At 55.9% G+C, this 27310-nt stretch overlaps 1 protein-coding gene across 4 annotated transcripts; it reads left to right on the top strand.

Annotated features, from left to right (window-relative positions):
- PCDH1 (protocadherin 1) lies at window positions 1–26488 on the top strand. Of its 4 annotated transcripts, XM_045491858.1 has the most exons (6): window positions 1–229; window positions 8490–9352; window positions 12618–14813; window positions 20005–20224; window positions 21206–21244; window positions 22455–22566. In XM_045491858.1, the coding sequence occupies exons 1-5, from the start codon at window positions 190–192 to the stop codon at window positions 21229–21231; spliced, it is 3345 nt and encodes a 1114-aa protein (XP_045347814.1). In that variant the 5' UTR covers window positions 1–189; the 3' UTR covers window positions 21232–21244; window positions 22455–22566. The 4 variants fall into 4 exon arrangements, with proteins under 4 accessions (XP_045347814.1, XP_045347807.1, XP_045347833.1 ...); XM_045491851.1 differs by lacking the exon at window positions 21206–21244 and having other exon boundaries at window positions 22455–26488; XM_045491877.1 differs by lacking the exons at window positions 21206–21244; window positions 22455–22566 and adding an exon at window positions 18307–18480 and having other exon boundaries at window positions 20005–20098.
- Window positions 26489–27310: the final 822 nt, after the last annotated feature.

Here is a 27310-nt window from a genome sequence, read left to right as displayed (position 1 = left end):
CTGCTGGCTCCGCCGCCGCCGCCGCCGCCGCTGCCGCCGCCGCCTCACACACTCGGGGAGCGGGAGCGCGGCGCGGACACGAAGCCGCCGGGGCTGCTGTGCCCAGAGCCAGCCGGAGCCGGAGCCTGAACCGCAGCGCCAGCCCGAGCCGTGCCGAGCCGCAGCCCGGGCCGGGGCCGGTGGCGGCTCATGGACAGCAGGGCCGGCGGCCGGCGGTGCCCCGAGGCGGGTAAGGATCCGGTGGCGGTGGAGGCAGCGGCGGCTCCCGGCCAGGAGCGGCCATAGCCGGCGGGAGCTGAGGGAGGGGCGCTCAGCGGAGCGAGGCCACGGGGGCCCAGGCTGTGCTCAGCGCGCTGGGGCTGAGGTGGGGGCGGCTGGGAGCTTGGGCTGGGGGTTACGGCCGGGGCACCCTGGCCTCCAAAGTCCGCGGCGAGGAGCGGAGGGAGGAGAGGGGGTGCTGAACCGGACCTTTGCCTCGGCGTCCCGCACCCCTGCGCGTTTGGACCCGCGGGGAATAAGGCGACTCTAGGAGCGCGCCGAACGGAGGTGGTTGGGGGAAGCGCGCAGCCCCCAGTTTGGGGGGGGGGGGCTCCCCGAGGACGAAGCAAGGACCCTAATACACAACGCACACACACACTTGTTGGGCGACCAGCTCGGATCACTTAGGTGCTTCAAGCTCCCCGCGGGCAACCAGAGGGCCAGACCACGGACATATGTACACGCATACATACATCCGTACATATGTGCACACAGACATACCTCCCGCACACCAGCGCCCACTGGGGCACCGTCACTAGCACATAATCCGCTTCAGCGTCTGCACGCTCAGCAGCACGGACACACAACCCTTGGCCACAACAGAGCGACAGAACATAACCGGGTGTGACATTCGGCGACATGGACACACAAACACAATCCCGTGCCCTCATGTACGAGTGTCACAGCCACAGTTCGCCAAATGAACACTCAAAACCTAGCCTCTCACATACATATTCCTTTAAGGAACACACCCTACCATAAAATATGTTACGCACTCCTTGGCCAGAACATAGATAACACAACACAGGTCTCGCTTGCCCCCCTCAACTGCACCCACATAAACACACAAGCTTAGTGTCTCAGCACACGCCTTGACGGCACACACCCTAACACAGAAAGTAGAACCTACAGCGGCGCCTCACGGGCACAAACACAGAATCTACTGCTTCACACATCTTAACACTGGGTGTCACACACACCTTACACCAACAGTGTCACAATACACCTGCAGCCCATACACACAAATACACACTCAGTCCCTCTCCCTCCGAGGCCAGATTCCGTCCTGGGAAGCTGCTGGGCGGTCCGGCGAGCCCCCAGCGCCCCTTCATCTTAATCACGACATTGTTATTGTAAATATCAGCACAGCGGGAACCCTGGGGGCTGGCTGGACCGGCTTCCCTGCCTGCGTCTCCCCCACCCCCACTCCGCGGCCAGCCCTGGCCGGGTATTCCCGGAACAGGCTGGACTGGCAGGCCGCGCCACCCCGGCTCCCTTGGGCTTCAGGGCCCCAGGTCCCTTTGCAGAGGGTGCAAGCCTGCGGCGGTATTTGCGACCCTCTTCGGGCCTTTTAGCTGCGTTCTGCGAGCCACCTGGGTCCCCAGCACACCTGGGTCCCGCACACCTGTGTCCCTCTCACACCTGGACACCCCCTCCGCCGGGTGCCGGCTACAGGCCAGAGTCGTGTGCGCGGGCAAGGCCCTGCGGCCCGAAGGGAGATCGCTGCACGCGCTGGAGCAAAATTGGTAGGCGAGACGGACTCAGCTACCCTCGGGAGCCAGACTTCTGGCCTCAGTTTCCCCAGCAGTGATTGACGACTGTTTCTTCTAGCTGGAAGTATTCGGTGAGGCGTTGAGGTCTGTGAGGATTGAGTGCGGGGCAAAGACCCCTTTCTGCTAGCCTTGAGAGGGTCCTTTCCTGGAGAATGTCCCCACCCGGCTTGGCTCGCCACGCTTTGTGATTCCGGCGCCGGCTCGCTCCCCGCCCCCTCCCGGCGCCCGCTGCTCGGCTCCCGCCGGCGCCCGCTTGCAGGGGACCCTAGGCAGAGGGCCGAGACGCGGAGGAGGAGGGATTCCCCGCGGCGGCCGCTGGGGCCGGGGGCGCAAGGGGCCCGCTAGCCGAGGCACGTTCTCACCGCTCCCCCCTCCCCCGCCTCGCCTTGAGCTCCCGGAGGCCCTGCGTCGCTGGGATGGGGGTGGGGCCGCCTGAGTCCGAGGATGGTGGAGGAACAGCCGTTCCCCACCACCACAAGACTGCGTCCTCTGGGAGGAGATGCCCACGCTCTGGGTGTGTGCGGGGAGCGCCCGCTGACCACGGAGGTGTAGACAGGAGGCTGCCCCGGCGATGGAGTCCAGGACACCTTGCCAGAAGACGCTGGGGGCCTTCCATTACCTGCTCTGGGCCAACCTCCCGTAGCTGCCAGGAAAGAGGTCGCCCCGAAGGTGTTTGTGACAGCCTAGAGGTGGGGGCTAGTTTCTTGACGTAGAGGTCTAGGAGGATTGAAATCTGTAATTACAAGTAGCCCAGGGCGTGGGGTGGAATGGGGGAGAGGGATGAGAAGGGCCTCCAGGGATGGCCTAGGGGTAGTGTAGTAGAGGAGCAGATCTGGTTGCAGTTCTAGCAGCGTGTTTCCCCTCTCTCCTCCGACCCAATTCAGTAAGTGACTTCATCTGGAAAAGGGTGTCTTGCTGGTCTGGTATCTTCCTAGCAAAGGGGCTGATGCTGCTGTGGCTACTCGGTCAGGGGATCTGGGCTAGATAGAAATAGTGAGCTTACTGCTGGGAGGAGAGGGGTGGCAGCACCAGGAGAAGGCCTGCGGGGGCGGGGGCGGGGGCGGGGGTGGGGGTGGGGGGTCGGGAGGGGGATGGGGAGGAGATGGAGAAGTCTCTTCTGATATGGGGTGAGGGCTACCCCTACCTTGAGCAAGGATAGCTGGTGCTGCAGAGTGAGATTCTTTCAACGATGTATTGAGCACCTGCTATCCACCAGGGCCCATGGTGGGTGGTGAGGATGCAATACAGTGGTAAGATACACACCAACCTTGTCTTCATAGGTCTGCTCAACTGGCAGGGGATGGGTGCATTTATTTACTGAACCAGTGAGCACCTACTGTGTGCCTGATGCTGGAAATAAAATGCTATATGTATGTATATATATCTGTCCTTTACAACGTAATAGACCTCAATGCCACAGATCTCATTTAATTCTCCCAGATACCTTCCAAGGGGCAGAATTTATTATTTCCATTCCACAATATGGAAGTAGGTTCAAAAAGGTGAAGTCACCTGGCCAAGGTCATATAGCTAGGAAGTAAGTGGTGGAGCAAGGGTTTGAGCCCAACAATCTGACTCAAGAATGCAGGTGCCTGGAAGCCCTGCAGAGGCTAATAGAGGGTTGTGAAAGAGAAGGGAGAGGAGCTGAGGGCTGTGCACTTGTTCACTGTGGGAAGTCTCTGAACAGCTCCACCCCACACAGCCCTGCTTGTTTACCCTACTCTCCCAGAGGTTGGCTTTGTCCTTTGTGGTTTTTGTTTGTTTGTTGTGTTTGTTTTTTTTTTTTTTTTTTTGCCCCCGGTGGTAGTGGCTGTTGTGTAACAGTGCAGGGGTAAGAAGGGTGGGGGTCAGAGCTGACCTGGTCCCAGTGACAGCTGCCTCTAAGTGTTTTAGCATTCATCAGAAAGTGGACCATGGTCCCTGAGGTGGACTGAAACTGAAGGTTCCAGGTGAACCCTCACTGCTATTCTCCTCCCTCCCCAGATGTTGACACAGATGGCGTTTTCCTTGGCCTTCCCTGGACTCTGCCCCCTCATACCTTATTGCACTCCTCAGGCCTGAGAAGAATGAATCACTGTGTATGCTGCAACTCTGCTTCTCAGGGTGCCTATGTCACTGGGCAGAGGTGGGGACACCCTTGCCAGGAAGGCAGCCAGTGCCTGGGCAAGGGCAGATAAGATGCTAATCACTTCAAAAGCTGCCGCCTGGGACTAATGACTCCCAATAACCAACCACCTGAGCAAAGTTCAGGGATGATGGGGGCCAGGGTTAGGGCTGCCTCACTGCTGGTCCTGGTTCCTCTGACTCCTGCATCCCTAGGATGGCATGCGCCCTGTGGTCGGGGGCGGGGGGGGGGGAGGCCTGGGAGGCTTGGGGTTCAGTCCTTGAACCCCAAGCCCTCTCTTTCTTTCCTTTCCAGGCAAGTTGGTAGCCCGGAGTGGGGAGAGGGAGGGAGGGAGGAGATGCTACATAGCAAACACATTCTAGCCTCTGTGACCTTTGTTGATTTTCTTTCCCCCCCAGACTCTGGGCCTTGAAGAGACATTCTTATTTCCCACGTCCTGACTCTTCACTTACTACTTTTGCGACCTGAGACAGTTCCTTATTCTTTCTGAGCCTCAATTTTATCATCTGTACCATGGGGAGCTGGGTAATAATGAAGTACCCGTTTCAGAGGGTGGGGAGGATTAGATGAGATAATGTATGCAAATGGAGTAAAATCTCAGGGAGTGTTAACTGGGATGATAATGATAGTGATGACAGTGAGGATGATGGTAAAGGCAACTGTAGAATTTGCACTTCTTTCTTAACTCCAGGGACCTAGTGTTTCCTGATATTGTACCCTGCTGTCTGGGGTGGGGGGTTCTCTAGGTCCCTCCCCCTAGAATCAGAATTCCTGGGGTGGGGGCATCATTTTAAAGCAACTTTCCAAGCACTTCATGGGCCTTAAAGCTTCTTCAACTCTGGCCCTCACTGTGTGTAGCCACACCCCCAAACCTATGTTCCCCTAAATTCCTACTTCCTAAAAACACCTTCTTCCCCATACCTTCCTGGCCTTGGATATTCCTCTGTGGTTCTCTTTCCAACTCAGAAGTTGTATACCACAGTCCTTTCCTGACTCTTCTGCTGGATGGAGGTAAGGGATCTCTTAAGGGTGACGGTGTGAATGAGTGAGAGAGAAAAAAATGTGTGTGTGTGTGTGTGTGTGTGGCGGGGTAGGGGGTGGTTACTGTGTTTGCGCTGCCTGGGAGGCCTGAGGGGTTAGAACTGTGTATTGTGACCCTGAGAGGGGGAAGGAAGGGCTTAGCCTGTAGCTATTGGAGCCGCTACAAATCAAAATCACCCTGACTCTGTCAGACCACAGACCTCTGAATTTATAGCCAAAATGTGTGAGCATTCATTTTTTTCTTGGAAAAATATGCACCATGGTTTCATAAAATTCATAAAGGGGGCTATGATCTAAAAAGGTTAAGAATCCCTGTTCTGAAGAGAGTGAGTGGAGGCAAGCAGTCACTGCCTTATTTCTCCTCTGTGTCAGGTTTAGGGTAATTCCCATATAACCCCACCCTCCCAAGATTTATGCATAGAATTGGTGTGCAAGAGGATTCCATCGTGTGTGTGTGTGTGTGTGTGTGTGTGTGTGTGTGTGTGCTGTTCCCCTCCCACCCCCATGGGGGGACAGAGGCTCAGGTACCCAGCAGGGAATGAGGTTCTTTGGTGGGAGTCCATTGGAGGTGTGATTGGGTTGGAGCTTGAAAGTAAGATGAGCCTTGTGCTAGGTCCATGCAGGTAGAGGGGAAGTGATGGGAGGATGGTTCCACATGGGGCATTAGATAAATTCCTCCTTCCTTTACAGAGATTAAGATTGCAACTCAGAACAAGCACACACACTAATCTGATAGCAGCCTCACACACTCTGAGCACCTTACTGTCAAGGAGTGACGGTGGGAGCTGGTGTGGTTCGGGAAGGCTATGTGAAGGAAGTCAAGTGTTTGACTTGTGTAGGGAATCTGCATTCAGTGAACATTTGCTAAGAGTCTACTGTGGACCTAAACAGAGAGGGATTAAATTTGACCCCGGTAGGTTCTCAATGGAGTAAGGGAATTGGGTAAGGAAATAAGCAGTAACCACCCAGAAAGTGCCAGGATAAGCTAAGCCTGGGAGCTAAAATAGTCACTCTAGACCTCTTTCTGAGTGCCTGCTGTGTCCTGGGTCCAGAGCAGCGTCCTGAGGATGTAGGAGCAAACAAAGCAGAGCCTCTCCTGCTGTATGCTCAGTCTTGTAGGAAAGACATTTGACAAATTACTTCCCAAACAGCCACATAACTACAATTGTAGGTGCTTTGAGGGAGCGTTTGTTGACTATTTACTGTGTGCTAGGCATTTAGCCCACAAAATTTCAAACTCCCTAGACAATAGGTAGTATTATTCCCATTTTACAGATAAGGAAACTGAAACTCTAAATCATTTCCTCCTGCTCAGCAGCCAGGAAATGGGCAGTTAGGGTTCACCTCAGACTGTCTGATGTCTTCTCCATCCCGCAGCCTTACATGTGCCAAATGATTACAACCAAACAAGATTGACAAATAGTCATTGAGGTAGAACTGTTGTGAGCTCCATGGTAGCAGACTGAGTCTATCTTGTATGCTGTTGTGTCCCAGTGCCTGGGACAGAGCCTGGCACGTTGTAAGTCACAATAAACATTTGTTGAATGCATGGTGCCCAGCATTGTGAAGGTGCGTGGGTTGGGGCAGGGAGATGAATGTAGGGAGCCTGGCCCTACCTTCAGGAAGTTTGGCGTTTGCCTGGAGAGCCAGAGAACGCAGGAATAGGTGCACAGTACTGGGGTTGAACAACACAGGCAGGAGGGCGGTGTCCCAGAGAGCTCAGTGATTCATTGCCACAGGATTGGAGCAGACGATAATGGCTGTGAGTTGGAGAAAGGAGAGGTCACCATGGGCTGGAGAGGCCTGGGAAGGCTTCTTGGGGGACCAGAGTCTGCCTTTGGTGGGATAGGTGCCATCTAAGACAAGGCTGGGTAGGATTTCCAGGTGGGAGGCAGGTACTTCAGGTGCAAATGGGGAGGTGGGAAAAGGAGAGTGACCCTGAGCCCTCTGCAGGAAATGCTTGACTTTGGATTTATTAATAGAGGGGCTGGCCATGGCCATGGCCTCCTAGAGGAAGAAGGGGTCAAGACTGGGACAGTAGTAGGTCTGGCTGGGGTCTGCAAATGCATAGCCTCAAAGCTGGAAGAGATGGGCAGAAGTGAGTTATTGGGGTGATGGGAGTGCAGCTTGTGGTTGGCTGTGACACACAGGGGCTCCAATTGGAAGGACCTGGGGGCTGGCATGGAGAAGCATGTCTGAGATGCGACTGGACCAGTTAAGGGGGGAGGGGCAAGGTATGAAATAGGGGCCAGATGTCTGTGAGGAGAGGGGTCAAATAGGAGCCAGATGTTTACTGAGAGACTCTACATAGGGCCTGGAGGGGAGTGGTCAGGGAGAGGCTGGTGGTGTGGTTGGCAGTTCTGTCCCAGTTAGACCTGCTGGGCTCGCAGTTGCTAAAGACAGGCCAGGGCAGCTCCCGATGCCACTTTCAGGGCTAGTCAGCCCTGACCACAGTCCTGATCCCAGTGTTAACCTCTACACTGTTCTTCCACACACTGTCCGTGTCTAGTCTGCCCGCAGTGGAAGTAGGGGAGGGAGGGAGGAGCTGGAGTCCTGGGAACTGGCCAGCGCAGCGTGTGTCTGAGGGGAGGTGGGTGGCTAACTCCTTCTCTTCAACTCCAGCTATCTCCAAGCCTTGATAGGTGCCTAGTTTCAGCTGCCCGCCCCCCCCTCCCCCCATGCGGGTGAAAGCATTGGGCACTGTAGGTGATTATTGTCAGGAATGAGTCATTTGAGGGTGCCTTGGTGGCTCAGTCAGTTGAGCGTCCGACTCTGGCTCAGGTCATGATCTCACGGTTTGTGGGATCGAGCCTGGAGTGGGGCTTTGCTGACAGTGTGGAGCCTGCTTCGGATTCCGTGTCTCCCCCTCTGCCCCTACCCTGCTTGTGCGCGCGCTCTCTCTTTCTCTCTCTCAGTAAGTAAATAAACATTAAAAAAAAAAAAAAGGCATTTGACATGTCACATCTCATACACATATATTGACTGGCATCTCAGAAGGGAGAGAAATGAGAGGTCCTTCCCACTCTCTCCAGCCATCCTGAGTGGCCCTCCTTGTGGGGTCTGGGGAATGTAAGGGGTGCCTGTGTCTCTTTCCTACCATGTTTGTGGGGGGTTGCTTAAGGCCTTCCCCTTCCACTTGCTGTCTCTCTGTATCTCAGTATCAGGGTAATTACCATGGGTGACTAAGGCAGGATGCTGGTGAGAAGGAGGTGTTGGGCAAAGCACAGAATAGAGAGCAGGGAGGAGGGAGTGTCAGGAGGGTCAGGGCGTTCCATGGGCGGGAGCTGCTCTAGACTTGTTCCAGGCCCCTTACCTGCTCCTCCAGCTGGGGCAGACACTGCTGCTACACCCAGCTGTGGGTGAAACTCAGGGTTCCGGGTTTTGGAATCAGGGTTCTGGGCTGGAGCTGAGCTCTCCTCATGGGCTAGTGTATAGGTGGCAGAGGGAGAGTCAGGGGCTGGCTTGGGTTCCTCCTCCCAGCTGACCTCCTGTTTTGCCTCTTCCCCTTGCAGCCCTCCTGATTCTAGAGCCTGCCAGGATGGGGCCCCTGAGGCCTAGCCCAGGCCCTGGGCGGCAACGGTTGCTGCTGCCTCCCTTGTTACTGACACTGCTGCTTCTGCTGGCCGCATCCCCAGGCCATGCCACTCGGGTGGTGTACAAGGTGCTGGAGGAACAGCCACCCAACACCCTCATTGGGAGCCTCGCAGCTGACTACGGTTTTCCAGATATGGGCCACCTGTACAAACTAGAGGTAGGCGCCCCATATCTGCGGGTGGATGGCAAGACGGGAGACATCTTCACCACGGAGACCTCTATCGACCGCGAGGGGCTCCGTGAATGCCAGAACCAGCTCCCCGGTGAGCCCTGCATCCTGGAGTTTGAGGTGTCTATTACAGACCTCGTGCAGAATGGCAGTCCCCGGCTGTTAGAGGGCCAGATAGAGGTACAGGACATCAATGACAACACGCCCAACTTCGCCTCGCCAGTCATCACGTTACCCATCCCTGAGAACACCAACATCGGCTCACTCTTCCCCATCCCGGTGGCTTCTGACCGTGATGCTGGCCCCAACGGTGTGGCGTCCTATGAGCTGCAGGCCGGGCCCGAGGCCCAGGAGCTATTTGGGCTTCAGGTGGCAGAGGACCAGGAGGGGAAGCAGCCACAGCTCATCGTGATGGGCAACCTGGACCGGGAGCGCTGGGATTCCTATGACCTCACCATCAAGGTGCAGGATGGTGGCAGCCCCCCACGTGCCAGCAGTGCCCTGCTTCGAGTCACTGTGCTTGACACCAATGACAACGCCCCCAAGTTCGAGCGGCCTTCCTATGAGGCTGAGCTGTCTGAGAACAGCCCCATAGGCCACTCAGTCATCCAGGTGAGAGGCCCCTCCATCTAACTGTTAGGGTTCCCACCTTTAGAAATGGGAGCCCAACCCAGCCTGATGAATGTTCCCTTTACTTAAGGGGAAACTGCCAGGGTACTGTGGTAAGAGCTTTTTCCCCAGCCCCAGTGAGATCTTCCTATAAGCCCACCCTACCCCAGCAGGTGATATGGTTTTCCTCTATCAAGCTACTTAGAGTGACATAGCATAGCACAGATAGCATATGAACAGCAATCCCCCCCCCCCCCCACTCATTCCCAAGGCCGACTCAAGTTGGAGAAACCTCTGAGAAGTGAAATCCCCTCCCAAGTCAAATGATATTCTCCTCCCCAGCTGAGTGAGCCAAGTTGGAACAAGAACAGTCTCTCCAGAGATGAGAATATCTTCCCAACCAATGGCCCTTTAGCCACATGAGATTCTCCTGAAACTAGAGGACAGAGCCTTACTTTGCCTCTCCCTGACAGTCGAATGAGATTATTTTAGCCAAGTGAGTCCTCACAGTTCTAGAAAACTGCAGTCAGATGTCTGTCTGTACACCAGCTTCCTTCCCTGGTACAGGGTGCTCTTGAGTATGGGATGCTTGGTACAATGGGGGGTCGGTTGCTTCTACTGAAGTTCTCAGCACCCCTCTCCATGGGAACTGCCCCAGGGGCTTGGGCAGCTTGGTGGAGCCAGGGCCTGGGAGGGAGCAAAGAAAGCGTCCCTGCAGACAGGTGGGCGTATCTCCTGCTGTCATCTCAGCCCTGGCCTCCTGCCAGCCCCAGCTCCTTTCTCCTTCCCCCGGGCTGAAGCTGTCTGTCTTTGAAGTGAGGGAGCTGAGGAGGGCACAGCCTGCCCTGTATACCGTTACCATCCTGGGAAACCCTTCATTCTGTATCCTTAAACTGAAGCAGGGCATGGGAAGGAGTTTCAGTCCTGTCCTTTTTTTTTTAAGAGGCTGGTGGACTTGAACGTGTAGAAGAGACTGAGGAAGAATAGGGAGACAGACCATCAGAGATGGTGAATAATAACAGCCTGGGTGCCAGGCAGTGTTCCGAACACATTATGTGTATTATGTCATTTAATCCTTACAGTACAAGGTAAGCATTATCCCCATTTCACTGATGAGAAACTGAGCCCATAGAGATTTGGAAACTCACCTGATCTCACCCAGCTGATGTGTTCACATCCCACCCTGATCCCATCCAGCAGTCTGGCTTCAAAGCCTATGCATGTAACAGCTTACATCCCCTTCCAGTGGGCTGAAGCAAGAGAGCAGGGCAGAGATGGGGCTAGAGGAAGGGCAGAAAAGAGAGGATGGGAAAGGACAAGCAGTGGGAAAGAGGCAGGAAGAACTCAAAAAGGCGGGGAGGGAAACAGAGACAGGAGTGAAGAGTCATCCAGACAAAGGGAGGTAAGATGGCAAGACAGGTAGATAAGAAGCAGGGTGACCAGTCTGGAGACAGGGAGAGGTGGAAATCATAATGAAAAGGTAGGGGACAGATAAACTGGGGACAGGGCGGTTGGCGAGAAGAAACAGGTTGGCTCTCACAGGGGTTAGCAAATACCAGGGTTGCTAGGAAGCCCTGCCCAGGTGTCTCCACTGTTGAAAGAGTCCTGGTTCCCAGCCAGAAGGAGAGGAGACTAGCCGTGGTTTGAGGTCCCACCAGATGTGGTGTCCAGCACTGTGTTAGCACAAATTTTCTGAGATGGACAGGTGGATGGACAAAAAGAGGGATGAATGTTGGGGTGTGTGGGTGGCTCAGTCGGTTAAGCATTTGACTCTTGAATTCGGCTCAGGTCATAATCCCAGGGTCATGGGGTTGAGCCCTGCGTTGGACTTTGCATTGGGCATGGAGCCTGCTTACATCTCTCTCTCTCTCTCTCTCTCTCTCTCTCTCTTTGTCTCTTTCTCTCTCTTTTTCTCTTTTTTTCTATCTCTTCTTCTGTCCCTCTCCCCAGTTCATGCTCTCTCTCTCTAAAACAAAGCAAAACAAAACAAAAAAGAGGGATAGATGCTATTTAGGGAGCTCTTGCCACGTGCCAGGCAGTGTTAGGCAGTTTTAGAAGTATTATCTCACTTAATTCTCACCACAACCCCGTGAGATAGGTTCTATTATCATCCCCATTTTATACATTTTGTAGACTGAGGCTTGAGGAGGTTGAGTGATTGGCCCAAGGTCACATAGTTAGTTGGAAAGTGATGGAGCTGGGATTTGAACCCAGGACTCATCCACTGTGCTTCTCAGAGACTCTGCCAAGTTATACCTGTCTGTTTATCCCCAATACCCACATCCTACTGCCATCACATTCTGTCTGGCTGTGACGTAATTCGAACCCTCTGTTTCTCCCTGACCAGTGGTACCTCATAGCCATTCCCACCAGGTTCCTGTTGCCCTATCACCACCCATATTTGTAGAGTTGGGCCGAGTATGCGTCGGCATTGGCGTGGGAGGGCGTGCCCACTGCAAAGGGACAGACAGTTCATTGTTTGGTGCTGGGATCCCAGCCCGCTGCCAGCAAGCTCTGTGGCCTGCACCAACCCCTCCCTGTCAGCCGCTCGGCCGCCCAGATTCCTCAAGTTGGTGCCTAGCCAGGGCCAGGCAGGAGGGAAGAAGCTGCTGAAACAGGTTTCCCCGGTTTGAGAGAGCAGTGGCCTGGCAGGCTCATTCTGACCCATATCCCCACCTGGCTCCTTTCAAAAGAAATCCCCTCACCTGTGGCCTCCAGGTGGGGCATGTGGGGCTCTACTCGTGTGCAAATACACAAGTGCACAAACACGTACCTTCTCACACGATAACAAATAACCCCAGTCTTGTAACACATGTGTGTGCATGTGTGCATGTTATACACATATGTCATGCATACATGCCATTTCCACTACTCACACCTTTCCAGCTCTCCAGAAGGGTTGAAGGCCAGTTTAACTGGCTGGAAGGGCTGCCCCAGTTGCTAGCTGGATCCTCATCCCCATATTTGGGCACACTGCAACAGGAATGGTAAGCAGAGTTGAATTATGCCCCATCCCATCTCTACTAGTTGCTTGTAGCGCTGCTGAGGATTTGCAGGCTGCGTCTGTGCTCCTCCGGGAAATAGATCAGTGATACCTGCCACAATGTCAGGGTTGGGAAAAGGGCAGTATAGGTGCTGCTTTTGGAAATGGTGCCACGTTCAATGAATTATATCTGCTGTGCTCATTGGAAAGGCAGCACACGTGTCCCTGACTTTGCTATCCCCAGACTAACTCATTCCTGTTTTCCTCTTCTCCCCTGCCCTGAAGGTGAAAGCCAATGACTCGGACCAAGGTGCCAATGCGGAGATTGACTACACATTCCACCAGGCGCCTGAAGTGGTGAGGCGTCTTCTGCGACTGGACAGGAACACTGGACTTATCACTGTGCAGGGCCCCGTGGATCGTGAAGATGTAAGTACCCTGCGCTTCTCAGTGCTCGCCAAGGACCGAGGCACCAACCCCAAGAGTGCCCGCGCCCAAGTGGTGGTGACTGTGAAGGACATGAACGACAATGCCCCCACCATTGAGATCCGGGGCATAGGGTTGGTGACCCATCAAGACGGGATGGCGAACATCTCAGAAGATGTGGCAGAGGAGACAGCTGTAGCCCTGGTACAGGTATCTGACCGAGATGAGGGAGAGAATGCAGCTGTCACCTGTGTGGTGGCAGGTGACGTGCCCTTCCAGCTACGCCAGGCCAGTGAGACGGGAAGTGACAGCAAAAAGAAGTACTTCCTGCAGACCACCACCCCGCTCGACTACGAGAAGGTCAAAGACTACACCATAGAGATTGTGGCCGTGGACTCTGGCAACCCCCCACTCTCTAGTACCAACTCCCTCAAGGTACAGGTGGTAGACGTCAATGACAATGCACCTGTCTTCACCCAGAGCGTCACTGAGGTTGCCTTCCCAGAAAACAACAAGCCAGGTGAAGTGGTCACCGAAGTCACTGCCAGTGATGCTGACTCGGGCTCTAATGCTGAGCTGGTTTACTCTCTGGAGCCTGAGCCAGCCGCCAAGGGCCTCTTCACCATCTCACCTGAGACTGGAGAGATACGGGTGAAGACATCCCTTGATCGGGAACAGCGGGACAGTTATGAGTTAAAGGTGGTGGCAGCCGACCGGGGCAGCCCCAGCCTGCAGGGCACAGCCACCGTCCTCGTCAACGTGCTGGACTGCAATGACAATGACCCCAAGTTTATGCTGAGTGGCTACAACTTCTCAGTGATGGAGAACATGCCGGCACTGAGTCCAGTGGGCATGGTGACCGTCATTGATGGGGATAAGGGGGAGAATGCCCGGGTACAGCTCACAGTGGAGCAGGACAATGGTGACTTTGTTATTCAGAATGGCACGGGCACGATTCTCTCCAGCCTGAGCTTTGATCGGGAACAGCAAAGCACCTATACATTCCAGCTGAAGGCGGTGGATGGCGGTGTCCCACCTCGCTCAGCTTATGTTGGTGTCACCATCAACGTGCTGGATGAGAATGACAATGCGCCTTTTATCACCGCCCCTTCCAACACCTCCCACCGGCTGTTGACCCCCCAGACACGTCTTGGTGAGACAGTCAGCCAGGTGACAGCTGAGGACATTGACTCTGGTGTCAATGCTGAGTTGACCTATAGCATTGCTGGTGGCAACCCTTACGGACTCTTCCAGATTGGGTCACATTCAGGTGCCATCACCCTCGAGAAGGAGATTGAGCGGCGCCACCACGGGCTGCACCGCCTAGTGGTAAAGGTCAGTGACCGTGGCAAGCCCCCACGCTATGGCACAGCCTTGGTCCACCTTTATGTCAACGAGACCCTGGCCAACCGCACCCTGCTAGAGACCCTGCTGGGCCACAGCCTGGACACGCCACTGGACATCGACATTGCTGGGGATCCGGAATACGAGCGCTCCAAGCAGCGTGGCAACATCCTCTTTGGTGTGGTGGCTGGTGTTGTGGCTGTGGCCTTGCTCATTGCCCTGGCAGTGCTCGTGCGCTACTGCCGGCAGCGGGAAGCCAAGAGTGGCTACCAGGCCGGTAAGAAGGAGACCAAGGACCTGTATGCCCCCAAGCCCAGCAGCAAAGCCTCCAAGGGAAACAAAAGCAAGGGCAAGAAGAGCAAGTCCCCAAAGCCTGTGAAGCCAGTGGAAGATGAGGACGAGGCCGGGCTGCAGAAATCTCTCAAGTTCAACCTGATGAGCGACGCCCCTGGGGACAGCCCCCGCATCCACCTGCCCCTCAACTATCCACCGGGCAGCCCTGACCTGGGCCGCCACTACCGCTCTAACTCCCCACTGCCTTCCATCCAGCTGCAGCCCCAGTCACCCTCGGCCTCCAAGAAGCACCAGGTGGTGCAGGACCTGCCACCCGCAAACACATTCGTGGGCACAGGTGACACCACGTCCACAGGCTCTGAGCAGTACTCCGACTACAGCTACCGCACCAACCCCCCCAAATACCCCAGCAAGCAGGTAGGCCAGCCCTTGCGGCTCAGCACACCCCGGCCCCTACCCCACCCCTATCATGGGGCCATCTGGACTGAGGTATGGGAGTGACAGAGCAGGTGTATCAGACCTGTGTGCTCACCAGCCCGTAGGGGCCGACCCGAGCCAGTGGTGGGAGGTGGGACCAAAGATCTGGGGATGCTGGGGCCTTGGTGATGACACTGCTGCCTCACCCAGGCTCAGAGCGTTAGGCTTAGTGAAAATTGAGGGAGGGTGTGCTCTGTGGCATCCTCCTCCTTGCCCCCGCCCCACTGGGAGAAGCCTGTGATTGTCAAATCCCGAGATACTAGACCCCACCTGGTCTAGCTGGTGGGGGCTGATGGGTGGGTGAGCAGAGGGGTTTGAAGGCAGAAGATGTGGGAGGGAAGTGAAGAAGTCTATTCCATACCTGGGTCTCTAGCTGAGACCCGCCATTGGTGCTTCTCTAGAAGGGAAACAGGGAGACCAGGGGTCCTAGGGGGTAACTGATAGGGACTCTGTCAGGGAAGGGGGCCTCCCTATTTGTGCCTCTAGGTGTGCTGTGTCAGCCTCCTCCCCACCCCAGGCTCCTGTGGCTGGGCCCCAGCTCCCCTTCCCCAGACCCAAACACTTACCTCTGACAATAAAGTTCTCTATTTTTGGAGTTTTGGTTTCTTATTTTCCGGGAACTGAGAGAAGGAGTGAGAGAGACTGGAAACAGCCCTTTGTCCTTAGGTTTCCACCCAATTTCCCCATCCCTTCTCTTTGCCCCTTCCCACTTCCTAGACCTGTGTTCAACCCCAACCCTATCTTAATTTACTGTCATCCCATCTACCCCCACATCTGACAGCGTGTCCCCTCATCCCATGTTTGTGAAGCCTTCTCCCTAGGAATGACGTCCTGCACCAAGAAAGGGCAGCTGCACCCAAGTGAAATGCACCCAAGTCCCGCCCTTTGTCCATTGGCTGAGACTTGACCCTTCCAATCTGCTCACATTGAGCAGTCCTTGACAGAGCTCAGGCCAGAGCACCAGGTGAGGGAGGAGTACAGCGAGGAGTACTGCCCGCCCTTGATTATACCAGCCACCTTCCCCCAGGGCACGGTCTCCCCAAGTCCCTTTCCCAGCTGTTTCATCCCAACAGCACTCAATTCCCAACAATTACTGGGCCCTGCCCTGCATGTCCTCACCATGATCGCCAGCCTGGGCTACTGGGAGGGAGGGCCCAGGGAGACGGGAGGGAATCCTGAGGTTCTTTGGATTTGGCCTGCTCTGTATCCCCACTCTTATGGTGCTCCCTTCTGACTGAGACTGAGGTATCCTAATCCTACCCCTCCTCCCTTCCCTTCCTTCAGCTCCTTGCTCTGGCCACCCCTGGGCTGCTGGCTCTCACTCACTCTCTCTCTCTCCATCTCTCACTTCTTGCTCTCCTGGGTCTGCCCTGTCTCTGGCTGTGCCCAAGGGGGACAGAGGCTAAAGCCTGGGTGAGGGGCCTCAGGTCCTGGGAGAGTCTCTGAGGCCAGAGGCAACGCATCTCCATGGTGACTGAAGAGCCTTGAGACACTCCCAGGAGGTTCAAGGCGCCAGCTCTCTACCCTGATTCTGTCCACAAACTCCCCAATGCCCTGGGCATACCCCCAAAGTAAAAACTCCTGGGGGCTTTGGAGGAGTGGGGCATGGGCAAGTGAAATCTAGTTTCATGTCATTTCACCTGGACAAATAAGCATCTCTAGGGGGACCTCCAGCAACTCCTGACCAACCATTCTTTCTCTTTTGTTCCCATGCTTGCTGCTGCCAGGTGCATCTTTCTCTTTTCCCTTTAGCTTCTTCATCTCTTTTTATTTCCCAACAGCTGAGGGATTATCCCTTACTCAGCTGCAACCCAACACATCCACGGAGCCACATTGCACATCTCCCAACATTCAGACACAACCAAACCACAACACCATGGTTGCCATTGAAACACCTAGGCCAAGTTCCTACTGTGTGGTCAGCGTAGTACTAGACCCTGAAGGGAAATGGTTGTATTTGTATGACACATGCAAGGGAAAAGATGAGGCAACTGAGAATCTTAAATGTCGAGTGGGACATAGTAAAGCTTTTTCCAAGTTGTTCCACTATAACTTCTGCAACTAGATGCTTCCATTTTTTATTTTTTACCTTATACTAAGTACAATGTACCCTACTCAGCACTTTATGTGAATTAGCTCATTCAGTGCCCATAAGTCTTTGTGACATAAGTCATTATGATGCTCATTTTCCAGAAGTGAAAACTAGTTAGCGATGGAATCAGAATTCAAACGGAAAGCATCAGGAAATCTGACTTCCAGAGTCTGCTCTTATCCATAATACTATACAAAAGGGGTCCTGTGATTAAGTTAGTTTGGGGAGTAAGAGATGCACTATCACATTAACCTATTAAAGGCTCTGCCAATCCTGTGAGAATTGGGGGGATCCTGTTACACTTTGTATAACTCTTCCCAATTTATTTGACCATAGTGCCCCCTCCCTTTCTTTGAGGAACGCAGTATAACACCTGCAGAGGACATGGGAGTGGGCTCCTGGAAGGAAAATGTCAAACTTGAGCCAGCTCTTCAGTGATGAGCAGGAGCTGGGCAGGAGGTTCAACCAAGGGAACCAGCTCCTGAGGCAGCAGTGAGCATGGCCAACTTGGGGACAGGGAGAGGGCAGGAAGCGGAATATTCTGGTTGGCATGAAGGCTATAGAAGAGAGCTGAGAGAGGAGATGGGAAGAACTGTAGGTTGTAGGTGACACAGATGCCATGCCAGAAGTTCCTGAACAGGAAATGGGAGCCCCTGAAAAAGCTCATGAGTTTTGGATGAACTGAGTTTTAGAAAGTCCAGTGGAACGTATGGTGGATATAAAGGGGGTAAAGGTGAAGGTACAAGACTGAAACTCTAAGGTCTGGACTAAAATGGTGGCAGTGGGGACAATGAATGGATGGATTTGGCTAAACTTAGGGAGAAACAACCTGTAGGGCTCACAGGATGACTGGATATAGGGTAGGGAGGGGGAATGAGTATGACACCTACCAGGATTCCCAGGTACACATTTTCCTTCTGTGTCTGGGTGATGGGACAGTGATGAAGTTGCTGCCCATGCATAAGCTGGTGAAAGAAAAAGAAGAATTTGGTTTCAGATTTGTTGAATCTGAAGGACCAGTAGGGACGGCCAATAGGAAATACCCAGTAAATGTCTAGAACTTCAGGACTGGAGTCAGAGAGATTTGGGATCTAGGCTTTTTAAGATTTGATAGTGATAAGAATTACAGGGAATGTTTAGGGTTGAGTATGATCCAACCCTTCATTTTACAGAAAAAAAATCCAAGGCAAAAGAGACCAAGGGGCATGCCTAGTAGGCAAGTCTGAAGCTTTGGATTACCAAATGTAGTAGGTTCTTTGGGGAGGGAGAGTTACTGGCTGTCATCTTGGAGAAAACTGGAAGGAGAAGCACCTGACAACCAGATGTCCCTGTGCCTCACAGACCCCCTCCTGGAGACTGTTCACTTCAACACCAGGTGGACGATGCTCCTTTACAACATCCCAGCCCCAAATGTCCAGGTCCATTTTGGGGACCTCGTCTGTCATCACCCAGACCATTCGGTGTTTTGGATAACAACATGGATCCCAAGAAGGGTGGCCTATTCCTGAAGACGAGGTGGGAGCCAAGATAGGAAGGTAGTTCTGGGCTGCCTTCCCAAAAGCTTCAGGGCTCCTTGTCCTGACAGCTCCCGTCACCACTCCAACTGCCTTGGATGGGATGGAGATTGTTATGGTATCAGGAGGGTGGGTCTGCAAACTCAGGACCCCTTCCTCTGGCCTTGTTGATAAGTTCCTATTGAGGGCGTTAGAATAAAGACAAAGCACCAGCGAAGTCTTAGAGGATTGGAGGGAGCCTGGAGACTCAGCCCCAGGAGAGTCCTGGCCTGAGCTACTCCCACCCCTAGCTTCCAGGGACCCTGGGTCTACACCCTCCACAACTCCTGATTTCTGGTTGGCAGGAAAATCAGTGGCAGTCCCAGGTGGGTGTTTGGGTGGCTGGTTGGTGGTGCCAAGTGCCAAGCTGAGGTTGCCAGTTTCCTGGGATGATCATTAACCTGTGGCAGGCAGACAGGGCTGCCTGGAGCCGCCTGTCACGGTTCCACTGCTCCTATCCCAACCCCCAGTCCAAGCTTCTAAGTCCTGGCTCCACCAAGCCACAACCCCTCCCAGAAGCCCCTTCCCATTTCCTAGAAGGAGAATCCATTTGAGGCCCGCCTTCCTAATTCCTGATGGATGCCAGGCCCATCCCCCTATGCCCAGGTCCTCCTGGGCCCTACCCTCTACAGTTAATACTGTTTTCCTGATCTGGAGGATGGAGGAGTTTCCATTGTTCTGCTTCCCCACCCCCAAGGGGCCCTGGTTTGTTATCAGGCTCCCCTTCCTTCTTCCCTCCCACCTTTTTCCATTCCCAGGCCTCTCTAGAGGGGGATGAAGTGGGGACAAGGGGCTTGAGTGGGAGGGGACGCAGGAGGGAGTCCTGAGGCAGCCGGCAGCAACACACAGCAGGGGTAGGAACAGAGGATCAGAAAGACCTTGCGATCTCATTTGGATGGAGGCAATGGGAAGTTACAGAGCAATGAGACAGGTGAGGAGCTGAAGTTCGGAGATGCTATTTGGAAATTAGGGAACTGTTCTGGTATCGGTGAGCTGTTTTGGAACAAAGAGTTCATACTGCTTTAAGGAAGCTGTTCTAGAAATCGGAAGCTTGCTCGTGTTTGAAGGCTATGCTGGAATTAGGGGAGTTGGCTGGTATTGTGCTATTCTGGTGTGGGCTGTTCTAGAATTAACGGCTGTGGCAATACTGGGAAGCTGTGCGGCGGTGAGTGGTTGTACTGGATTAGGCTTACTGTGGTAGCCTGGGGGCTCTAACAACACCGGGGCCTATGCTGTGTTGGGACTTTCAGTGTGGCCTTGGCTATCCTGGGAGCTGTCCTAGAATTAAGGGGAAGTCCTCGACTGGCATCTGTGCTTTCTTGGGGGCTCTGCTGTTGCTAGGGGGGCTGGGCCTCCTCTCGGGTGCTGCTGAGGCCTGGGGGACCGGAAGCTCTGGGGCAGGCCTGGCAGGGGTTGGGGTTCGTGGTGGTGGTGGGCCCCCTGGGGCCAGCCCACCTGCCAGCAGTGACACTCCTTGTCCCCGCAGTTACCTCACCGCCGCGTCACATTCTCCGCCACCAGTCAGGCCCAGGAGCTGCAGGACCCGTCCCAGCACAGTTACTATGACAGTGGCCTGGAGGAGTCTGAGACGCCATCCAGCAAGTCGTCCTCGGGACCCCGGCTCGGCCCCCTGGCCCTGCCCGAGGACCACTACGAGCGCACGACGCCTGATGGCAGCATAGGAGAGATGGAGCACCCTGAGAACGGTGAGGAGCACCAGCACGGTCAGGGCGCCCCGGGAGTGGGCAGGAGCTGAGAATGGTGACCGGAGTTTAAACATACCTTCCATTTATTGAGCTCCTGCTGTGTGTTCAGCAGTAATCGCGGTGCTGAGTGCTTTCAGCCATATACCCATTTAATCTTCACAACTTCTCTCTGATCTGAGAACTTTATTGTTCTCTTTATAATGGAGTAACGGTGAGCTCAGAGAGGTTGAGTCACTTGCCCAAAGTAATACGCAGGAAGTGACAGAGCTGGGAGGGATTCAAACCCAGGCTTCTCTGACTCCTAAGACCTTGCATTCAGTACCATATTATACTGACTTCCTGGGAACAGGGACCGGGAGAATGGTGGCCAGAGGGCTCAGGTGGTGGTGAGGGAATCTTGGGGGAACCTCGAGGTAATGAGGGTCCTTTAATGGGGTCAGAGGGCCTTGAGAAAGGGGAGGGGACCCTGGATGCTATGAGGAGCTCAGAAAAGGGTATGATGATCCCCTGAGAGGAGGAGCCGGAGAGGGTTTAGCTGAGGAAAGGGAGCGGGGAGGTGTGGGGAGGCGAAAGGCTTGTCTGAGAGGGGTTTGAAGGGTGATGGCAGAAGGGATGTCTGGGCCAGAGCAGAGGTCAGTGTGGGGATAGATGGTGGGTGTGCTGTCAAAATGTGTGTGTTTGTGTAGTGCGTATTGCATGTGTGTGTGTCTGAAGGCATCCATGGTAGCTTGTGGAGGGGGAGACTGAATAAGCTTCCCCTTAGGACTGAAAGACTCTCCACCTTATAGCTGTCTTTGGGTCTTGCCCCCTCCCTCCGTCCAAACTACCCCCCCCAAAACGATGAAAAGTTCCACTCCCCAGCTCTCAGGAACAGGGCACTTGTCTGACATCCCAGGCCCTAGGTCTCAGAGGGCCCTCCACCCCACTATGCCCCTCCATGCTCTATCTCATGCCCATCTCGTCCTTTTTGTGCCCGCGCAGAGCCGGCTGGCCGGAGCAGGCCCTGAGGCGGAGTGCCAGGTATGTGGGAGCTGCTCTGGGGTCTGGGGTCTGTGGGACTTGGCCCAGCACCCAGCTCCGCCCACCCAGTGCCCATGCTCTGCTCTGTGCCAAGTTGGGTCTCCCAACTCTGCCCTGAGCTGAAGAGCCTTGGTGCTTTGAGGGTTAACAACAGAGCTGTCCCCTCCTCACCTTGCACTGGCAGGAGGCCAAGCCAGGGTGGGTGGTACCAAGGGAGCCCCTGCCCCAGGCAGTGCTGCTCAGTCATGTCCCTGAGGGAGGGTCACCGCCTGGTACCGTCCCTGAGCAAGGGCGGGACAGGGGCAACTGTGACAGGAAGTGCTCATGGCCCAGCCGTTCCCATGGAGACCCCCGCTGCCCAGCAACCACACCGGCTACTGATGTCAGGCGGCCAACTCCTGTTCCCGTGGGTGTTCTGGGCAGGGAGCCGGAGCTAGGCCAGGGGTGGTGGTTGGCATAGGGGGCTGGAGTGAGGTGGGGAGGGGTTGCATGAGTGTGCTTGTGAGTACCTGGGTGTGTGCTTCTATGTGAACTGTCCACACAGAAGCTCATCCCCTCTCCCTGGCTTTAAAGAAGGGCCTTGCTATGCTGGGGAAGGGTGGGGTTCCAGGACAGCTGGGAGCATGGTGAGTTTGAGGGGGTTCAGAAGGTATGTACCCACCTTCGTCTGAGGATTCAGATGCCCAGTGTAGATCTGTGTGTCCATGCCTATCTGAGGATAGGGGTGTGTGTGTGTGTGTGTGTGTGTGTGTGTGTGTGTGTGTTTGTGTGTGTGTGAGAGAGAGACAGACAGACAGAGATATTGTGCCTTTAAATGAGGATGGGGGTTTCACACTCCTAAGGGTAGATTTGCTCGTTTAAGCCGGTCTGGAGATAGATAGATGATGGGGTGTGTAGATGGGTTCGTGTTTATGCACCTGTCTGAGGGCAGATTTGGTGGGCGTGTTGATAGGAGAGCTGGGGGGTGGCTGAGGATGGAGGAACGCATCTATTTAAGGATAGATTGTATGAGAAAGAGAGAGAGAAGAGCATGCGGTGGATGGTGGGAGGGTGTGTGTCTATTTGCAGGTGTGTGTACCTGTGAACTCAGTGGGCAAAGAGGGCGCGCACCCTGTTCTGAGGCAGGGTGTGGGCACCTGTGGGAAGCCACGGAGTGGAGCTTTGTGAGGTTTCTTTGCCTGAAGACTGTCCTCCCCACTGTCTCCTGCAGACCTGCGCCCTTTGCCTGATGTTGCCATGACAGGCACATGTACCCAGGAGTGCAGCGAGTTTGGCCACTCCGACACGTGCTGGATGCCTGGCCAGTCGTCTCCCAGCCGCCGGACCAAGAGCAGCGCCCTCAAACTCTCCACCTTCGTGCCTTACCAGGACCGAGGAGGGCAGGAGCCTGTGGGCGCCGGCAGCCCCAGCCCCCCGGAAGACCGGAACACCAAAACGGCCCCCGTGCGCCTCCTGCCCTCCTACAGTGCCTTCTCCCACAGTAGCCATGATTCCTGCAAGGACTCGGCCACCTTGGAGGAAATCCCCCTGACCCAGACCTCGGACTTCCCACCTGCAGCCACACCGGCATCTGCCCAGACAGCCAAGCGCGAGATCTACCTGTGAGCCCCCTTCTGGCCTGTGGCCATGCCCCTCCCCCAGCCACCGGCCAGCTCCCAGACGGGCCCATTCCAGGGCCCTGCTCCTGACCCCTCCAGCGTGGACTTCCTGGCCAGGGCCCTACGTGGGGGTGAGTACTGGCCTCCTGACCACGCAGGCCCTTCCCCCATGCAGGGTCCAGGTCCTTTCTCCTCACTTCATCCCCCAGCCCCTGGGAGCCCTTCTTCCCCTTTATGGGGCTCCCCCCAGCTGGTGCCCAAGAGGGCTCCTCTACAATGTCTAGGCTCCCTTCTCTCAACTTCCAGGGAGCACCCCCTCACTTCGGGCAGATGGTGGAGTCAAGGGTGGGCAACACACTTTTAACTCATTGTTTCTCGCATGGCCGACTAGGGTGGAGACAGGATGTCCCCATTCCGGCCCTGCTTCAGGGCTGAACTGGGGAGCCCCTCTCCCTGGGAACTCCCAGAGGAAACTCTTGACCCCCAGGGGCTCCCCGAAGGGCTTTTGTTACCAAAGGTGGGGTGGGGATGGGGGTGGGAGTGGGGCGGAGGCCTTGTCTTCCTATACTGCTCCTGGGCTGGCCCACCTGCCTGCCACATGCCCATGCCTGATCCCATCTGGGCACCCCCCTTCCCTACTGGTCATGCAGTGTCTGTATATAAGGACCTTGGAATGATGTCCCCATTTCTGCCTGATTTGCAACTTTTCTTGTTGATGTTGTGTTGTCTTGGGGGACCCCTCGGAGGGGGGGCTGCCCTGTGCCCCCTCCTCCCTGCCGCAGTGCCCCCCACCCCAGGCCTCTACTGTTCCATGTTGTAAATACCCCTGGGGCCGTAGTGGGATGGGGGTGCAGGCCAGGGAAACAGTGGGTGGGTGGGGTGGGAATGGGGGTAACATTCGCCTATCAGCAGAGCTGGGCTTTTATTTAATTTTTTTTAAAAATACAAATCTCTATTTTTTTGGAACTGTTGCGCTGTGCCCTGGGGGGGGATCCCTGCTCAGGCTGGCCCCCCCACATCCAGATGAGCATCACAGAGGGGCCCTGAGGCTGTGGGGGGCAGCTGGACAGGGGTGGGATGACTGTGCCTCTGGCCTGGTTGGGTGAGTTGGGAGCAGGAAGGTTTGCTCAAGGGGTGGCTGGTCGCTGCCCCCAGCAGGGGGAACCTGCACCCTGCCCCCTCCCTGCCCCCCAACCCCCAGCCCCTGCCATGACTGACCCGTCAGCCTGTAAAACCACCATTGCCTTGATCTCAGGGGGTGGGAAGGGCTGCCTCAGGGCACCCTGGGCTCCAGGCCCCCTTCTTCCAGTTGGGCTTCCCTTTGCCAGGGTCAGGGGTCCCATGGGGGAGGGGGTGGGGAGATTGGGGGGCAGAGAAGCCCAGTCAGCCATGATGAGGTGGGATTCCTTTCTGCACCTCAGGGGGCCAGGGTGTGAGGGGCATCCTGCAGAGCCCCCATCTCCCACTGTGGCCATCTCAAAGCCTCAGTCCCTCTCCCTTCCAGAAACCCCCACTGCCTTGGCCCATACCTCTCCAGCTCCCCAGGGGCCCAGGCTGGGAGGCTGGAGACTCAGGGTATGGCCTTTGCTTGACTTAGTCTAAGCTTGGGGGGCAGCCCAAGGGTGGGAGGGGGTGGTTACAGGCTGCTGGGTCGTCTGGTGCCTTTGGGAGCTGTGCTGCTGGGATCTTGACTCCTGTAACCCCAGAGACCCCATCTCCACCTTAGAAAAGCCAGGGCCTGAAGAATCACCCTATTCTCTGCTCCTTGCCCCTAACTTGACTTGGGGTAACAGTGCTGGGAAGGAGAGCATTGTTAGGCTGGTGGCCTCAGCATACACAGCCCTTCTATTGAGGGAAGAGGGTAGAGTGGGCTGGGGTGGCAGCAACCAGGTCTGGGGGTTGGCCAAAGGCTCCTTTCCCTGGGGGAGGCCCAGAAGTGGGCTGGGGGCTTATTAAAGAGACAGCCCCCTTCCCCTGCACAAACAGGGCAGGTGCAATAGTGGTGGAGTTGGTAACATGAGGTGCCCAGCTGGTGGGGCAGTAGCCTCAAGGGCTGTCCTGGGTCCTGGAGGTCAGGATTCTGGCAAGAAGATTGTATGAGGCCCATTTGCTTGGTGGAGAGGGTGGTCCAGACAGGAGGCATTCCTGGAGTCAATGGACTCCCCTGGAAGCCCCTGGTGGCCCGGGCACCTTGCCCTGGTCTTGGAGACCCCTGAGCACTGAGTGGAAGGGCAGAGGAGCATTTTGCACAATGGAAAAGCCAGAAGGAAGGGGGTAGCCCAGATGGCTGGGAGGGCTGAGAAGCACAGAGGGGGAGCCCTTCCCACAGGCCAAGGCGGAGTCCTGGCCCCCTGGTTGGGGTCAGGGTGCTGAGTCTTTCACCACCTGGGCACTCGAGAGGTGAAACCAAAGGTGGGCAGGGGATGGGTGACAGCACTGGGGATCACCCCCATTGGTCCTAGGTCTGTGAAACCCTTCCCCAATGCCTTGTGTCGCGTACAGTTTTATGTACAAATAGGCGACATTTGGCCAGAGGAGACCCCCTCAAACCCAGCCTGACCCAGTCAGTGTCTTCCTAGAGGGGACCTAGTTGGTCCCCAACCCCCTACTTCAGAGCATGTCTCTTGGTAGGGGGAGGGTATATGGGACCTCTCCTGGGGTCCCTGAAGCGTGTCTCACATCCCTGGGGGAGGGTCTCTGGGGCATCTCTCACCTCTGGGGGCTCCCTAGGCCCTATCTCTCCCTTTGGGAGTCTCTGGAGGGACATGTATTCCCTCTGGGGACCATGGGAGCATGTCTCCCCCCTACCCAGGCTCTCTGGGGAGCCTGTTTTCCTCCCAGGGTTCCTGGGAGTACTTAAGGCATGTCAGTCTTGGGCCATCTCTCTTCCCAGGGAAGGGGGCTATCTCTGCAGCATGTCTGGGAAGGGATGTTTCTGGCCCTCCCTGTATCTCTCCTCTGGGGGTGTCTCTGACCTGCAGCACTTTGGGAAGAGACTGGGCAGCTCTGAGTTGTCTTTTCTCCTGGAGGCTCTGGGATACCTCTCTCTCCTGAGGACTCGGCTTCTGGAGCCATTTCTTCCCTGGGTGTGGGCTGTCTCCTGGTGTTGGAGGGCTTTTGTTGGCCATGAGAAAGTCTCTTAGGGGGCGTCTCCATGCGGGACTTCTCTGGGAGGGGGGACTGTGTCTCGCCCATGGGGTTCCCGGGCGGGTGTGTCTGCCCGTGGGGAGAGGGAGACTGTGTCTCCTCGGGTTATCTGAGTGGGGAGGGGGGCCGTGTCTCTCTCGTGTGTTGGGGGGTGGGGTTCGGGGAGGGGGGTTTTGGGCTCATCGGGTGCCCACACTGGGGTCGTGTTTCTCTTGGTTCGTGCCACTTCCCACCGCCTCGCTCCTCCCGGGAAGGGCCCCCGCCCCGCCCTCACTCGCCTCCCATCCCTGGCGCTGCGAGCACAATCCCGTTGATTTGTAATGATTTCTGTCTCTTTCTGTCTTTCTCTTTCTCTGACCCCCCCCCCCCCGCCGCGAGCATGCGCAGGCACCGCCCCTACCCCCTCCGGTTCGGTTCGTTTCCGGTTTGTTTGCTGAGCTGTCAATGGAAGACCCGTGTAATTATTCCCGAGCTTTACAATAAAAGTGTGAAAACCGGACCCCACCTCGCTTCTTCCGGGCCCTCAGGCCTGCGTCCCGGGAAGACTGGGGGCTAAGACTGGGTTAGAGGTCTTTGAGGGGGCCAGGAGACGCGGCCAAAAGGAGGGACGGAGACCCATTGAGATCAATCGGTGCCACTCTGGAATGGGGGCCAAAAGGACGCAGATTGAGGACAGACATCTACTCTGTGCTTGTCAAAGTGGCCCCTCCCCCAACCAATCCGCTGGCCCAACCCGCTCCAGGCAATCCCAACCCCGCCGCGAGCTAAGGTGCGGGCTAGGGATGGGGGGGGGGCGGGGAGCGCTGGGGAAGGTCACGCTGTGCTGCCTTCTTCCACGGGGCATGTATCCTTTTCCATTCCCCTTTCATTTGGCAACAAGTATGAATTACGGATTGAATGGAAGAAGGGGTGAGAGATATCTGTCTGTCGCTGCGTCCCACACTCAGGAACCAGGGTTGGAGGTCGATTTAGGGAACCTGAAAGTCTCACCCCAGTCTCCGACTGCGCTCCCCCTCCCCCCGCTTCCGGGCCCGAGCGGCCCCGGCCTCCTCCGTCCGGCTCCCGAGTAAACACTGGCTCCGGAGAGGTCGAAGAACAGAGACCGGATCAGCAGGTTTCCCGGCCCCGCCTCCCGGGGTGCCCCTCCCTTCTTCCCCCTCCCCCCCACCCCCGCCCGCCTGCGCTTCCGCTCCGCCTGCGAGCCCCGTCCTCCCGCCCGCGCAGAATGGGCCTGGTTCCTCGACCCCGGGGTCGGTTCAGCGGCTGGGAGGCTGGGATTAGCCGAGCGCAGGGACTAATCCTGGATGAGCCTCCGTGTAAA

The sequence above is a fragment of the Leopardus geoffroyi genome, chromosome A1 (genome assembly GCF_018350155.1).
Source record: "Leopardus geoffroyi isolate Oge1 chromosome A1, O.geoffroyi_Oge1_pat1.0, whole genome shotgun sequence".
Lineage (NCBI taxonomy): Eukaryota > Metazoa > Chordata > Mammalia > Carnivora > Felidae > Leopardus > Leopardus geoffroyi.
This window is presented reverse-complemented; position numbering and strand designations above follow the sequence as displayed.